The 18,014-nt window shown below is 39.6% G+C and overlaps 1 protein-coding gene across 2 annotated transcripts in view; it reads left to right on the top strand.

The window, feature by feature from the left end:
• GABRA3 (gamma-aminobutyric acid type A receptor subunit alpha3) overlaps positions 1 to 18,014 on the top strand; it is a 413,998-nt gene that overhangs the window by 347,860 nt on the left and 48,124 nt on the right. For both annotated transcript variants that reach the window (XM_045188241.3, XM_053917478.2), the window contains exon 9: positions 16,990 to 17,201. In XM_045188241.3, coding sequence (XP_045044176.1) covers positions 16,990 to 17,201 — 212 coding nt within the window. The remainder of the gene's footprint in view (positions 1 to 16,989; positions 17,202 to 18,014) is intronic.

The raw sequence follows: 18,014 nt of genomic DNA, 5'->3' as shown, positions 1-18,014 counted from the left end.
CACGGGACCCAGGACCGCGCGGTACAAGGGCGGCAGAAGCGCCAGCCCTGGCGCAGGGGCTGCGGCAGGAGTCTTGGGAGAGGGCCAGGCTGCGCTGTGAGCAGCCAGGTGCTTGATTAGACCAGGGGGGCTTGATAAGGAGGAATTTCTCAAAAAGAAAAAGAAAATAGAGACACTCAGGGGCTAATTAGAGAACTCTCGGTAGTAGCCGAGGCCCCTGGCGCCCCTCCCCCTCCACCCCTGGACTGCTACTCTCACCTGAGGTCCGGTCGCGCGCGCGAGCAGATTAGCGAACGGGACCCACACTTGAAACCCCGGAGGGGCGCCCACACCTGAAACCTCCAAGATAATTTGGAGCAGAGACTAGCTGCTCCACCCACAGGCCCAAAACCTCGGAACCCAGTGCCGCGTGATTCAGTCCCAGGGCGGCCCCGCCCGCCCGAGAGACTCAAGCCCAGGGCGGCTGGATTGGGCCCCCAAGCACAGAGCCTGTGGCTCAGCGGGCTGCGCGCGCTCACCAAGCACAGGGCCGGCTGGGTGCCTGTTTTCTAAATACAAAGCTGCTGGCGAGTGTCCTAACCCCAAGGCGGCTGAATCTGCTACCTGCGCTCCAGCGTTCCAAGCCCTGGCGGCTCTATTGGTCCACCGGCTGCGCGCTCAGGGCACAAAATAACGTCACAGACCCAAAGCGGCTGGATTCCCCTGCTGCGCGCGCACGCGTCACAAGCCAAAGCAGCTGGATTGGCTGATCAATGGACTGATTGACTGCCAGGGACCACACTTACAAAACAGCGAAGAGTGTGACCCAGGAAGAGAGAAAAGTGAAACCAGTCCTTCCAAACACCCCCTCCTGTTGCACAGACAGGACACCAGCAGAAATAACCTGACCGGTTTAAAGCCAACAGAAGGTTTTTTTTTTTTTTTTTTTTTTTTTTATCCTTTTTCTTTTTTTTTCCTTTCCCCCTGAATTCCTTCTTCCTCTCTCTTTTTTTCTTTTTTTTCATTCCTTCTTCCTCCCATCCTTTACCATTTTTATGTCTTCTTCCTGCCTTCTTTTATCTATTTCTATGTTTTAATTTTTGCTAAAATTCCTTCTTATCTTGCCTCTGATCTTTCTTTAATCCTTCTTCCCTCCTTCCTTCCTTTCCTCCTTTCCTATTTCCTTTTTCCCTCCTTCCCATCTTTCTTTTGGTTTGTTTTGTGTGTGTGTGTGTGTGGTTTTTTTTTTTTTCTTTTCTTTCGCCCCCCTTTCTCTTTTTCCCACAGGTGAGACAACAAAACCTGGAGTGCTGAAAAGACTAGAGTTAGACCGTGTTAAACACATAAACGTCAGCTCAAGACCAGTGAGCACAGGAGAGTAAGGAGACAGCACCACCGAATCCCATTGGCATTCTACCATAGAAGTTCATATCATAAATCCAGGGAGTCAGAACAAAGCAATTTAAGACACAGAGGCCAACAAGAAGAACCTCACAAACAATGGGAAGACAAAGAAACAATTCCCAAATGAAAGGAAAGGAGGAAGTCTCAGAAAGAATACTAACCGAAAAAGAGGCAAGTCAACTATCAGATACTGAGTTCAAAGCAATGGTCATCAGGAAACTCACTGAGCTCTCTGAGCTCAATGAGAACTACCAGAAACTACAAGGAAACTACAATGAACTCACTGCAAACTATATCAACATGAAAAAGGAAATAGAAAATATCAACAAGACCCAAGCGGAAATGAAGAATACAATTTCTGAATTGAAGAACACAGTAGAAGGAATTAAAAGCAGACTTGACGAAGCAGAGGATCGGATCAGCGAGCTGGAGGATAAAGTAGAAAAAAACACCCAGAAGGAGCAAGAAAAGGAAAAGAGGCTCAGAAAGAATGAAGAGGCAATAAGGGAAATGCAGGACAACATGAAACGTAACGATATCCGTATAATAGGAATACCAGAAGGAGAAGAAGAAGAGCAAGGGATAGAAAACCTGTTTGAAAAAGTAATGATGGAAAATTTCCCTAATCTGAGGAGAGAAAAAGTCACCCAAATCCAGGAAACACAGAGAGTCCCAAGCAAGAGGAACCCAAAGAGACCCACTGCAAGACACATCATAATTAAAATGGCAAATTTCCAAGACAAAGAGAGGATCTTAAAGGCAGCAAGGGAGAAAAAGGAAGTAACATACAAGGGAGCCCCGATAAGGTTAGCAACTGACTTCTCAATGGAAACGCTCCAAGCCAGAAGAGAATGGCAAAAAATATTCCAAGTAATGAGAACCAGAGGCCTGCAACCAAGACTACTTTACCCAGCAAGGCTCTCAATCAAGATAGAAGACCAAATAAAGAGCTTCCCAGACAAAAGAAGTCTAAAAGAATACAGCTCCACCAAACCAGCTCTGCAAGAGATGCTAAAGGGACTGCTTTAAGGAAAGGAAGGAAAAGAGAAAGACAGAGGAACACAGGTAGGAAATAATGGCAATGAATAACTACCTATCGATAATAACCTTAAATGTAAATGGATTAAATGCTCCAATCAAAAGACATAGAACAGCTGAATGGATAAGAAAACATGACCCACACATATGCTGCCTACAAGAAACCCATCTCAGGACAAAAGACTTACACAGACTGAAAGTGAAGGGCTGGAAACAAATTTTCCAAGCAAACGGACAGGAAAAAAAAGCAGGGGTAGCAATACTCATATCAGACAAAATAGACTTCCAAAGAAGGGCCATAAAGTGAGACCCAGAAGGTCACTTCATAATACTCAAAGGAAGAATCCACCAAGAAGACATAAACATTGTAAATATATATGCACCCAACATAGGAGCACCCAAATACATAAAGAAAATATTGGAGGATTTCAAGAAAGATATTGACAGCAACACAATTATAGTAGGGGATTTTAACACCCCACTATCAAAAATGGACAGGTCTTCCAAACAAAAGATCAACAAAGATATTGTGTCACTTAACAATACCTTAGAGGAAATGGACTTAACTGATATATACAGAGCTTTTCATCCCAAAGAAGCAAAATACACGTTCTTTTCAAGTGTCCATGGAACTTTTTCAAAGATAGACCACATGATAGGACACAAAGCAAGCCTCAACAAATTCAAGAAAATTGAAATCATATCAAGCATCTTCTCTGACCACAAGGGTCTGAAACTAGAAACCAACGCCAAGGGTAAAAACCCAAAACACTCAAAAGCATGGAGACTGAATAGCATGCTATTAAACAATGAATGGGTCAAGAACGAGATTAGGGAAGAAATCAAAAACTTCCTGGAAACAAATGAAAACGAACTCACAACAACCCAAAACCTATGGGACACAGCAAAGGCAGTCCTGAGAGGGAAGTTCATAGCAATACAGGCCTACCTTAAGAAGTTAGAAACAGTTCAAACAAACAACCTAACCCTACGCCTACAAGAACTGGAGGAACAACAACAAAGACAGCCCAGAGCAAGCAGAAGGAAGGAAATAACCAAGATCAGAGCAGAACTAAATGACATAGAGACTAAAAGCACAATTGTAAGGATCAATGAATCCAGGAGCTGGTTCTTTGAAAAGATAAACAAAATTGACAAGCCTTTAAGTAGGCTCATCAAAAAGAAAAGAGAGAGGATCCAAATAAACAGAATTAGAAATGAAAGTGGAGAGATTACAACTGATACCACAGAAATACAAAGGATCGTAAGAAATTACTATGAAGACCTGTATGCTAAGAAATTTGAAAACCTAGATGAAATGGACACATTTCTAGAAAAATATAATCTTCCAAAACTGACTGAAGAAGAAGCAGAAAACCTGAACAGACCAATATCAGCAAAGGAAATTGAAGCAGTCATCAAGAAACTCCCATCACACAAAAGCCCTGGACCAGATGGTTTCACAGGAGATTTCTACAAAGCATTTAAGGAAGAACTAACCCCTATCCTTCACAGACTATTCGAAAAAATCCAAACTGATGGAAGACTCCCAAACTCTTTTTATGAAGCCAACATCATCCTAATCCCAAAACCAGATAAAGACACAACGAAGAAAGAAAACTTCAGGCCAATATCGCTGATGAACATAGACGCTAAAATTCTCAACAAAATATTAGCAAACCGCATCCAGCAATATATTAAAAAGATCATCCACCATGACCAAGTGGGATTCATCCCAGGGATGCAAGGATGGTACAATATTCGCAAATCAATAAACATAATACATCACATCAACAACAGCAAAGACAAAAATCACATGATCATATCAATAGATGCGGAAAAAGCATTTGATAAGATACAGCACCCATTTCTGATAAAAACACTCAGCAAAGTGGGAATAAAGGGAGCAGTCCTCAACATAATTAAGGCCATATATGAGAGACCTACAGCCAACATCACACTCAATGGACAAAAACTTAGAGCTTTCCCACTAAGATCAGGAACTAGACAAGGATGCCCTCTCTCACCACTCCTATTCAACATAGTATTGGAAGTCCTAGCCACAGCAATCAGACAAGAAAAGCAATAAAAGGCATCCAAATTGGAAAGGAGGAAATGAAACTGTCACTGTTTGCAGACGACATGATAGTGTACATGGAAAACCCTATAGACTCCACTCAAAAACTACTCGACCTAATAAATGAATTTGGCAAAACAGCTGGATACAGAGTCAATACCCAGAAATCAAAGGCATTCCTGTACACCAGCAACGAAACTGCAGAAACAGAAATCAGGAAAAAAATCCCATTCGATATAGCAACAAGAAAAATAAAGTACCTAGGAATAAACCTAAGGAAGGTGGTAAAAGACCTGTACTCAGAAAACTACACAACACTGAAGAAAGAAATTAAGGAAGATACAAACAAATGGAAGCATGTACCATGTTCATGGATTGGAAGAATCAACATTATCAAAATGGCCATACTACCCAAAGCAATTTATAGATTCAATGCAATCCCTATTAGAGTACCCATGACATATTTCACAGATATAGAACAAACATTGCAGAAATTCATATGGAACCATAAACGACCTCGAATAGCAGCAGCAATTTTGAGAAAGAAGAACAAAGCAGGAGGGATCACAATACCTGATATCAAACTGTATTACAAGGCCACTGTCATCAAAACAGCCTGGTACTGGCATAAAAACAGGCACATAGACCAATGGAACAGAATAGAGAGCCCAGAAATAAACTCAAGTCTATACGATCAATTAATATTTGACAAAGGAGGCAGGAGCATAAAATGGAGCAAAAACAGCCTCTTCAACAGATGGTGTTGGGAGATCTGGACAGCTACGTGCAAAAAAATGAAACTCGATCACCAACTTACGCCATACATGAAAATAAACTCAAGATGGATAAAAGACTTAAATATAAGCCGTAACACCATAAAAGTCCTTGAGGAAAACATTGGCAGGAAAATCTCAGACATTCCACGCAGCAACATCCTCACAGACACATCCCCTAAAGCAAGGGACATAAAGGAAAGAATAAACAAATGGGACCTCATCAAAATAAAAAGCTTCTGCATGGCTAAAGAAAACAGCACCAAATTACAAAGAGTACCAACAGTATGGGAAAACATATTTGCCAACGATACCTCAGACAAGGGCCTGATCTCCAAAATATATAAAGAACTCACTCGACTCCACTCCAGGAAGACAAACAACCCAATTAAAAAATGGGCAAAGGACTTGAACAGACACTTCTCCAAGGAAGACATACAGAGGGCCCAGAGACATATGAAAAGATGCTCAGCATCACTAGCCATCAGAGAGATGCAAATTAAAACCACAATGAGGTATCATCTCACACCAGTCAGAATGGCCAACATAAACAAATCCACAAACAAATGTTGGAGAGGATGTGGAGAAAAGGGAACCCTTGTGCACTGTTGGTGGGAATGCAGACTGGTGAGGCCACTGTGGAAAACAATATGGAATTTCCTCAGAAAACTAAAAATGGAACTGCCCTTTGACCCAGTAATTCCGCTGCTGGGATTATACCCTAAGAACACTGAAACACCAATCCAAAAGAATCTGTGCACCCCAATGTTCATAGCAGCACAATTTACAATAGCCAAGTACTGGAAGCAACCGAAGTGCCCATCAGCAAGCGAGTGGATCCAAAAACTATGGTATATTTACACAATGGAACTCTACGCAGCAGAGAGAAAGAAGGAGCTTATACCCTTTGCAACAGCATGGATGAAACTGGAGAGCATTATGCTAAGTGAAATAAGCCAGGAAGTGAGGGACAAGTACCATATGATCTCACCTTTAACTGGAACATAAGCAATAGAAGAAAAAAGCAAACAAATTATAACCAGAGACATTGAAGTTAAGAACAATGTAACAATAGCAAGGGCGGGGGTGGGGGGGTGGGGGCGGGGATAGTGGGAAGAGGGTATTACAGGAACTACTATAAAGGACACATGGACAAAACCAAGGGGGAGGGTGGAGAGGGGGGAGGGAGGTGGGTTCACCTGGGGTGGGGTAGAGGGATGGGGAGAAAAGGCATACAACTGTAATTGCATAACAATAAAAAAAAAAAAAAGTAAAAAAAAAAAAAAAGAAAATAAAGTACATTGCCTTTAAAGTCATATAGTAAATACAATATCAGCTGACATCAACAAAAACAATAAAGACACTTTCAGAGAAAAAAATCAAACACTAAAAATTCATTATCATCTAACCCTCAAACAAAAGGAAATTATCCCAGAAAGAAGGCTTAAGATACATTTAAAAAGAATGTAAATAGCAGCCCCGACCCCTTGGTCCACCACTGCACTGCAGTTTCTCTCCATTCGCTGCCTTACCATTCTGGACATTCAAATTTTGAGATCAGGTTGTGGGTTACATTGTTTTCTCCTGAGGACCCTTTTCTTGTCTTGCAGTTCTGGAAGCTTGAAATTTGAGACCGGGTTGTGGGCTGGATTTTTTTTCTCCTGAGGACCCTTTCCTTCTCCTGCAGTGGCCAGATTAAAGATGTAGGAGAAGGGGAAGATGGTGGTGAGATAGGTGGAAGCAGAGTCCACTTCTCCCTGCGCATGGATAAAACACCTAGTTGATCTTCTGAGGAACAGAGTGAACAGCCAAAGGTATCCCATATTATATGAAGATTGGAGAACAAATTGTAGAGGACATGGAAAAATCAGATGAGTAGGTGGGAGGTGTGAACACCAGTATACCTGCTGGAAGAGGAAACCTACCAACAAAGGAACCACCAACAGATAACAACAGAAGAAGGTGAAGGAGGGAGAGGAAGCCACACTAACCTCAACCCAGGACAGATCTGGAAATACAACTAAATAGTGGAGAAATTACCCAGAACAAACAACTGCACAAGAGCAAGAGAGAAGACTCCAAACTTTGTACACACAGAATAACCAGCTTCAATACAACCTGTCCACACTTGCACAACAGAATACAAGATGTGGTGGACAGAATGACCCTCAGTTAACCAGCTGGAAGGACAAACCCATCAAAGAAAGGCTCAATAATCAAAACCCAAAGACATACAGAGAGCCAACATAAATGACAGCCAAAGATGAGCGAGCTCAGGAGATCAAGGAGACTGCAACACTAAATTTCACACATATTCTACCACAAAAGTTCACACCGTAAACCCAGGGAGTCAGGACAGATCAATTTCAGAAGCAAAAGCTAACAAAAAGAGTCTCACAAACAATGGGAAGACAAAGACACAATCCCCAAATCAAAGGAAAGGAGGAAACCTCAGAGAAAATGCTAAATGAAAAAAATAGAGGCAAGTCAACTTTCAGATAATGAGTTCAAATCATTGGTTATGAGGAAGCTTAATGAGCTCACAGAGAACTAACAAAACTACAGGGAAACTACAATGAACTCACTGCAAACTATATCAACATGAAAAAGGAAATAATAGAAAATATCCAAAAGGGCCAAGAGGAAATGAAGAATACAATTTCTGAACTGAAGAACACTGTAGAGGGAATAAAAAGCAGGTTTGATGAAGCAGAGGATTGGATCAGGGAGCTGGAAGACAAGGTAGGAAAAAACAGAGAGAAAGAGCAAGAAAAGAAAAAGAGGCTCAGAAGGAATGAAGAGGGATTAAGGGAAATGCAGGACAACATGAAACGTAACAATATCCGTATAATAGGAATACCAGAAGGAGAAGAAGGAGAGCAAGGGATAGAAAACCTGTTTGAAAAAGTAATGATGGAAAACTTCCCTAATTTGATGAGAGAAAAAGTCACACAAATCCAGGAAACACAGAGAGTCCCAAGCAAGAGGAACCCAGAGAGGCCTACTTCAAGACACGTCATAATTAAAATGGCAAATTTCCAAGACAAAGAGAGGATCTTAAAGGCAGCAAGGGAGAACCAGGAAGTAACATACAAGGGAGCCCCAATAAGGTTAGCAACTGACTTCTCAATGGAAACACTTCAAGCCAGAAGGGAAAGGCAAGGAATATTCCAAGTAATGAAACACAAAGGCCTGCAACCAAGGCTACTATATCTGGCAAGGCTCTCAATTAAAAAGGAAGGCCAAATAAGGAGCACCCCAGACAAAAGAAGACTCAAAGACTATGCCTCCTCCAAACCAGCTCTGCAACAGATGCTAAAGAGTCTGCTTTAAGAACAGGAAGAAAAACAGAGAGAGAGAGAGAGAGAGAGAGAGAGAGAGAGAGAGAGGAACACAGGTACAAAAAATGGCAATGAATAAGTACTTATCAATAATAATTTTAAATGTAAATGGATTAAATGCTCCAATCAAAAGACATAGAATAGCTGAATAGATAAGAAAACATTACCCACACATATGCTGCCTACAAGAGACCTAGCTCAGGACAAAAGAATTACACACACTGAAAGTGAAGAGCTGGAAACAAATATACAAAGCAAATGGATAGGAAAAGCCGGGATAGCAATACTCATATCAGACAAAATAGACTTCAAAGAAAAATAAATAAAAGAGCCATAAAAAGAGACCCAGAAGGTCACTTCACAATACTAAAGGGAAGAATCCATGAAGAAGATATAAACATTGTAAACATATATGAACCCAACATAGGAGCACCAAAACACATAAAGAAAATCTTGGACAACTTGAAGAAAGATATTGACAGCAACACAATTATAGTAGGGGACTTTAACACCACACTGTCAAAAATGGACAGGTCTTCCAAACAAAATATCAAAAAGATATCGTGGCATTGAACAATGCCCTAGATGAAATGGACTTCACTGATATATATAGAGCTTTTCATCCCAAAGAAGCAAAATACACATTCTTCAAATGCACATGGGACATTTTCAAAGATGGACCACATGATAGGACACCAAACTAGCCTCAACAAATTCAAGAAAATTGAAATCACACAAAGCATTTTCTCTGACCAAAAGGGACAGAAACTGGAACCCAAACTCAAGGAAGAAAACCCTAAACACTCAAGGTTATGGAGATTGAATAGCATGCTATTAAACAATGCATGAGTCAAGAATGAGATTAGGGAAGAAATCGAAAAGTTTCTGGAAACAAATGAAAATGAACTGACAACAATCCAACACTTATGGGACACGAAGAAGGCAGTTCTTAGAGGGAAGTTCATAATGATACAGGCCTACCTAAAAAACATAGAAATATTTCAAATGAACTACCTAACCTTATGCCTACCATAACTCGAGGAACAACAAAAAAAACAGCGCAGAGCAAGTACAAGGAAGGAAATAACCAAGATCAGAACAGAATTAAATGACATAGAGACTAAAAGCACAATCCTAATGATCAATAAATCCAGTTGCTGGTTCTTTCAAAAGGTAAACAAAATTAACAAGCCTTTAAGCATACTCATGAAGAAAAAAAGAGAGAGGACCCAAATAAACACAATCAGAAATGAAAGAGGAGAGATTACAAATGATACCACAGAAACAAAAAGGAATGTAAAAAATTACTATGAAGAACTATATGTCAAAAAAATTGAAAACCTGTGTGAAGTGGATAAATTTCAAGAAAAATATTTAAAAAAATAATTTTCCAAAACTGAATGAAGAAGAAGCAGCAACTCTGAAAAGACCAATAACAGCTGATGAAATTGAGGCAGTAATCAAAAAGCCTCCAACACAAAAAAGCCCTGGATCAAAAGGTTTCACAAGAGAATTTTACAAAGCATTTAATGAAGAGCTAACCCCCATCCTTCACACAGTATTCAAAAAATTTCAAGAAGATGGAAGACTCCCAAATGCTTTTTATGACACCAGCATCATCCTAATCCCCAAACCAGAAAAAGGCATAACAAAGAAAGAAAACTTCAGGCCAATATCGCTGATGAACATAGACGCTAAAATTCTCAACAAAATATTGGCAAAATGCATCCAGCGATACATTAAAAAGATCATACACCAAGGTCAAGTGGGATTCATTCCACGGATGCAAGGATGGTACAATATTTGCAAATCAATAAACATAATACATCACATAAGCAAAATGAAAGACAAAAAACACATAATCATATCAATAGATGTGAGAAAAGCATTTGATAAGATACAGCACCCATTTCTGATAAAAACACTTAGCAAAGTGGGAATAAAGAGAGCATTCCTCAACATAATAAAGGCCATATATGAGAGACTTACAGCCAACACCATACTCAATAGACAAAAACTTAGAGCTTTCCCACTAAGATCAGGAACCAAACAAGGATGCTCTCTTTCACCACTCCTATTCAACATAGTATTGGAAGTCCTAGCCACAGCAATCAGACAAGAAAAATCAATAAAAGGCATCCAAATTGGAAAGGAAGAAGTAAAACTGTTATTGCTTGTAGATGACATCATAGTGTACACAGAAAATCCTATAGACTCCACCAAAAACCTACTCAACCTAATAAATGAATTTATCAAAACAGGAGCATACAATGTCAATATTCACAAATCAAAGGCATTTTTGTACACCAGAAATGAAATATCAGAAAAAATCAGGAAAAAAAATCCCATCTACTGTAGCAACAAGAAAAATAAATTACCTAGGAATAAACCTATCCAAGGAGGTAAAAGACCTGCACTCAGAAAATTATACAATACTAAAGAAAGAAATTAAGGAAGACACAAACAAATGGAAGCATGTACCATGTTCATGGACTGGAAGAATTAACATCATCAAAATGTCCATACAACCCAAAGCAATTTATACATTCAATGCAACCCCTTATAAAGTACCAATGATGTATTTTACAGATATACAACAAACACTTCAGAAATTTATGTGGAACCATAAATGACCCCGAATAGCTGCAGCAATTTTGAGAAACAAGAACAGAGTAGGAGGGATCACAATACCTGACATCAAACTGCATTACAAGGCCACTGTAATCAAAACAGCCTGGTACTGGCATAAAAACAGGCACATAGACCAATGGAACAGAACAGAGAGCCCAGAAATAAACCCAAATCTCTATGGTTAATAAATATTTGACAAAGGGGGCAGGAGCATAAAATGGAGCAAAAATAGCCTCTTCAACAAATGGTGTTGGGAGATCTGGACAGCTAAGTGCAAAAAAAGAAAACTTGATCACCAACTTACACAATACACAAAAATAAATTCAAGGTGGATAAAAGACTTAAATATAAGTCGTAACACCATAAAAGTCCTTGAGGAAAACATTGGCAGGAAAATCTGAGACATTCCATGCAGCAACATCCTCACAGATACATCCTCTAAAGCAAGGGACATAAAGGAAAGAATAAACAAATTGGTACCTCATCAAAATAAAATGCTTCTTCATGGATAAAGAAAACAGCACTAAAATGAAAAGAGAACCAACAGTATGGGAAAACATAGTTGCCAATGATAACTCTGACAAGGGTCTGATCTCCAAAATATATGAAGAAGTCACACGGCTCCACTCCAGGAAGACAAACAACCCAATTAAAAAATGGGCAAAGGACTTGAACAGACACTTCTCCAAGGAAGACATACAGAGGGCTCAGAGACATATGAAAAGCTGCTCAGCATCACTAGCCATCAGAGAGATGCATATTAAAACCACAATGAGGTATCATCTCACACTCGTCAGAGTGGCCAACATAAACAAATCCACAAAGAAATGTTGGAGAGGATGTGGAGAAAAGGGAACCCTAGTGCACTGTTGGTGGGAATGCAGACTGGTGAGGCCTCTGTGGAAAACAGTATGGAATTTCCTCAGAAAACTAAAAATGGAACTGCCTTTTGTCCCAGCAATTCTACTGCTGGGATTATACCCTAAGAACCCTGAAACACCATTCTAAAAGAAGCTATGCACTCCAATGTTCATAGCAGCACAATTTACAATAGCCAAGTACTGGAAGCAACCTAAGTGCCCACCAGAAAATGAGTGGATCAAAAAACTATGGTGCATTTACACAATGGAATCTATGCAGCAGAGAGAAAGAAGGAGCTTATACCCTTTGCAATAGTATGGATGGAACTGGAGAGCCTTATGCTATGTGAAATAAGCCAGGCGGTGAGGCACAAATACCATATGATCTCACCTTTAACTGGAATATAATCAACAAAAGAAAAAAAACAAACAAAAGATAACCAGAGACATTGAAGTTAAAAGCAATCTAACAATAACCAGAGTGGAGTGGAGAGGGAATAGTGGGTAGAGTGGTTTTCAGGAACCGCTGTGGAGGACAGATGGACAAAACCAAGAGGGAGGGGGAGGATGGGGAGGAAGTTGGTTTGGCTGGGGTGGAGTCGAAGAGTGGGGAGAAAATGCAAATGACTGTAATTGAACAACAATAAAAATGTTTAATAAAAATAATAATTAAGAAAAAAAGTACATTATTCACTGTAATGAGCGCACACATGGTGCATTCCACAGGCTGTAGGCTGGGCAGAACAGTTGCACTCATTACATATGCTTTAGTGGCTTCCTCTATTGTGTTCAGGGTTGAGGAAATAGAGATATTAACCATGGTCCCTGCTTTTAAGCAAGTCTCATTTTGGTGTAACACACTTGTTTTCAAAGAACTGTACTACACTTTTAGAATTGATCAAAGGAAGTGAGGCAGGGCAGTCACACAAAAAACTTTCTAGAAGAGTCTTGAAAGAGAAGCACTGCATGGCAGGCCTGGACGTCTTTTAAAATGTCAAACCTTTTTTTCCTCCATGCAGTACACCAAATGCTTTATTGAGGATACTACCAGATTTGAGTAGGTAAGAGCTCTTCACAAGATGACAGTTTTAATTAAGCCTTACAGGCTAGACCTCTAAAAGTCTCTGCGATATGGCACAGAAATACTTGTGTTTCAGTGTAGTTCTCTCCATCCATGCATTGGCACAGAGCTGTGAATGTGCCAAGGGTGGACAATTGGAAATGATGATAACCATAATTGAAGTAATGTGTTTCTCCCATGAATTACTCCTTTCTCAGTGTGATCACTGGGTTACTGAATATCGGATCTATTCTCAGAGCTTATAAGGCTATAAATTCAGATAGTTTGAATTTCAGATGTACTAGCTATGTGGCTGATTCCTGAAAGGGCTTAATATGTGTTTTTGCTAATCAGCCTTGATGAGTTTCTGCCTAATTTGTTCAAAGGTGCTCCTTTATGGTGTCTCTTTAGAAACTTTAGTGTCTTTCCCAGTCTAGATTTTCATTTATGTAGCAAATGTATTAATAAGGTATACAAGGAGGCAAGACAGGAGAGAAGGCCCCAGAGGCTTCAATACACATGACTGGCTTTCTAGGTGGAGTTGATAGGCTTTATCTGCTTTTTTTTTATATATAACATCTTACCCCATTGGGATTTCCTTCCAATACCCTACTTGACATAGCTCGTGAGGCTAACAGTCCCATCCTCTTGAGCATGCCAGCACTTAACAATTCTGACTATCCCCCCTTCCCTAAGTCTGGATGACTTTTGATACAGTAACTGCCTTATCACCATTCTGGGGTATAGAGACTGTAAGGAATATTCATAGAAAAGAAGAATGAAGGCAGGGGAAATTAAGGAAATTGCCCAAGATAAAAAGCACATAATTGGCAGTACTCAGGACTACTAACTTCTAGTGTAGGCATTTATGCATTAGAGACCAGAATACTATTGCTAACAATTATGAAATCATTACATTTGTTTAAAATGTGTTTATAATTATAGTAAAATTAGGACCGATGTTAATGGAAGCTACTATTTATTGATTAAGTACTATGAAACAGATATTGTGCTATGGGTTTTATAAATATCATCTAACTGGATCCCCCCCCCAAATTCTCTGAGTCTGATATTTTATACATGATAAAACTGAAGCTGAGTGGGGTATAACACTTTGTTCAAGCTCATATTACTAGTAAGTGGGATTGACAGGTTTTCTCTCTATTTCAGTCTGACTCTAAAGCTCATATTGTTAACTACAACACTATGGAGCTCAAATGTATATCTACAATTTGAACAGAACAGAGAAAAATAAATAGAATTTAAAAGTGAGTAAAGGAAAGTCTTAAATTTAGGGTAATAATACCACTAAGAAAAATAATCAATTGATCTATAGCAAGCTGTGGTTTTGCAAAAACTCACAAGAAATAAATGTTGGAATAGTTTTGGTTGTCCATGAAACTCAACAGGACCTATACTGTGATGCAGCTAAAGAACCATCTCCTACAATAGTTTGCTGCATTGTAAGGAGAATAGTGTCCATAGTAATGGAAGCAAATATCCTACGGACCTCAGACTATTTCCTCAGCCCCGGTCTCAGTACTAGGTTGTTCAGAAAAGACCTATCAGAATGAGAGAGGCAGATAAACAAGAGAGGGAATTGGCCACCTTCATTCTGAAGATAAACAGATTCATGAAGAACCATCGCCACCATTTCCAAGTCTCTGAAGGCCCATCTTGAAGAGGAGGGAATAGGTTTTTCTTTCCTGTGTTGCCAGAGAAAGATCTCTGAGATCAGTCAGTGCACTAGGAGTTAGAAGAAGGTAGGTTTCAGCTTGTAAGATAGGGTTTTTTACAGCAGTATGCAAAGTCAATATTCAGAAAATGAAGGCATTTTTGTACACCAAAAGTGAAATAGAAACAAAAATCAGTAAAAAAATCCCATTTGATATAACAACAAGAAAAATAAAGTACCTACAAATAAACCTAACCAAGGAGGTAAAAGACCGGTATTCAGGAAACTACATAACACTGAGGAAAGAAATTAAGGAAGACACAAATAAAAAGAAGCATAAATCATGTTCATGGATTAGAAGAATTAACATCATCAAAATGTCCATACTACCCAAAGCAATTGATAGATTCAAAGCAATTGCTATTAAAATACCAATGACATATTTCACAGATATGGAACAAACCTTTCAAAAAATTTTATGGAACCACAAATGACCCCAAATAGCTGCAGCAATTTTGAGAAAGAAGAACAAAGTAAGGATGGATCACAATACCTGATATTAAACTATATTACAAGGCCACTATAAACAAAAGAGTCTGGTACTGGCATAAGAACAGAAACATAGATCAATGGCACAGAATAGAGAGCCTAGAAATAAATCCATGTCTCTGCAGTCAATTAATATTCAACAAAGGGGACAGGAGTTTAAATGGAGTAAAAATAACCTCTTCAACAAATGGTGTTGGGAGATCTAGACAGCTACACGCAAAAAAAAATGAAACTCGACCGCCAACTTACACCATACAAAAAATAAACTCAAGATAGATGAAAGAGTTAAATATAAGTCATGACACCATAAAAGTCCTAAAGGAGAACATAGGCAAGGAAATCTCAGATATTCCATGCAGCAATATTTTCACTAATATGTTCCCTATACCAAGGAGCATAAGAAAGAATAAACAAATGGGAATCCATCAAACTAAAAAGTTACTGTATGGCCAAAGAAAACATCAACAAAATACAAAGGGAACCAGCAGTATGGGAATATATATTTACCAGCAATACCTTGGACAAAAGTTTGATCTACAAAATTATAAAGAACTCACATGACTACACTCCAGGAAGACAGATAATCCAATGCAAAAATGGGCAAAGGATCTGAACAGACAATTCTCCAAGGAGGACATACAGAGCTCCCAGAGACATATGAAAGGATGCTCAGCATCACTAATGATGAGAGAGATGTAAATTAAAACCACAATGTGATACCATTTCACACAGGTCAGAATAGCGATCATAAACAGATCAACAAACAACAAGTGCTGTCAAGGAGAAACAGGAACCCTAGTGAACTGTTGGTGGAAATGCAGACTTGTATCACCCCTGTGGAAAAGAGTATGGAATTTCCTCAAAAAACTAAAAATGGAAGTGCTTTTTGACCTTGCAAATCCACTGCTGGGATTATATCCTAAGAATCCTGAAACACCAATCCAAAAGAACCTATGCACCCTAATGTATTATGCTAAGTGAAATAAGCCAGGTGGTAAAAGACAAATATTATATGATCTCACCTATAAGTGGAACCTAATCAACAAAACAAACAAAGCAAAATATAGCCAGAGACATGGAAATAAGTAACAAACTGACAGTACCAGACGGGAGTGGGGAGAGGGATAATGGGGAAGGGTAGTTAAGCAACATGTATAAAGGACCCATGGACAAAGCCTAAGAGGGGTAAGACTGAGGGTGGGAGGTGTGAGTGGGTGGGGCAAAGGAAAGTAGTGGTGGGAAAATGGAGACAACTGTACTTGAACAACAATACAAATTTCAAAAAAAGAAAAAATAGGGTTTTTTTTCCTAATTAGAATGCTCTCTTACAATAAAATATTTTACCTATTCTTTAATGGAAATGTTTAAGCAGAGGCTAGAGGAAAACTTTTAGAAATGTTGTACTGGAAGTCCCTTCTACTGTGAGAATTGGAATGGGGTGTTTAGTAGGTAGAACCATCCCACCTTGACATTCTCTGTTTTTTTAGAGGGGCCATTTGAGTGGGGTATAACGCTTCCTTTTAAGTAGAAAGTTGGTGCTCTTATCAGAGATGCTCTAAATGTCTTTGAATGGCAACTGGTCCTTATCTTCTCTTTCCCCAGGTGTCACCACTGTTCTCACCATGACCACCCTCAGTATCAGTGCCAGAAACTCCTTACCTAAAGTGGCATACGCGACGGCCATGGATTGGTTCATAGCCGTCTGTTATGCCTTTGTATTTTCTGCGCTGATTGAATTTGCCACTGTCAACTACTTCACCAAGCGGAGTTGGGCTTGGGAAGGCAAGAAGGTGCCAGAAGCCCTGGAGATGAAGGTAAGATACAGCAAGGGTGGGGGCTGGGAAGCACTCCATGAGAGAACTGTATTGGAACCAGAAGTGGGCAGTTCGCAGCCTGTGGGAACTGGCCAGGGCTGTGTGCTATTCACTGGGGTCATCAATCCAGTTCTCAACTGGAATGCTTCTTGGCAATGTTTGCTGGGGGCTAAGAAAAGAGGGTTGATGCCTTGTGGTGAAGGCCAAACCTAAGTGTGATACTGCTAGAGTCAAAGGGAACCCTTTGTATTTACAAAGTCATCCAGAAGAGTGAACTGTATTTTCAACCAAGAGAACAATCTCTAGGGCCACCTCTACTCCACACCTTCCAGTATGTTTCCAATACAGTCAAACCAAAGTGATCATCATTTCTTCCGTATCTTTGCTTATTTCCTACTCTCTATCTGGAATGTCCTTTTTTTCCTGCCTGGTGAAGACCTATTCATTCTTTAAGACCCAGAAGAAAAGCTATTTTCTTCATAGAGCCTATCCAGAATCATCCAGATAGCTTTAGCTTTTCTTGAGTGATGGGGTGGGGAGGGTGCTCTTGATATTAAAAGCGTGTTTGTATTAGAGTTATTTGCTTCCTCCCTAGACTGAAGAGAGAGCAGAGGCTTGTCTGCATCATCTTTCTAATTAGCTAGTGTCCTCGCACAGAATCTTACTCATAGTAAAAACTGAACAAGTTTTTGGGTTGGTGGATGCATGGGAAGAGAGAGAGAAAAAAACAATAAACCAACTGGAATTGGTAGGAATAAAACATGAATATAGTGAAATAAGGATTTTTGTCCTTGACTGATTTAAAAGAGTTCA

The sequence above is a fragment of the Desmodus rotundus genome, chromosome X (assembly GCF_022682495.2).
Source record: "Desmodus rotundus isolate HL8 chromosome X, HLdesRot8A.1, whole genome shotgun sequence".
Lineage (NCBI taxonomy): Eukaryota > Metazoa > Chordata > Mammalia > Chiroptera > Phyllostomidae > Desmodus > Desmodus rotundus.
This window is presented reverse-complemented; position numbering and strand designations above follow the sequence as displayed.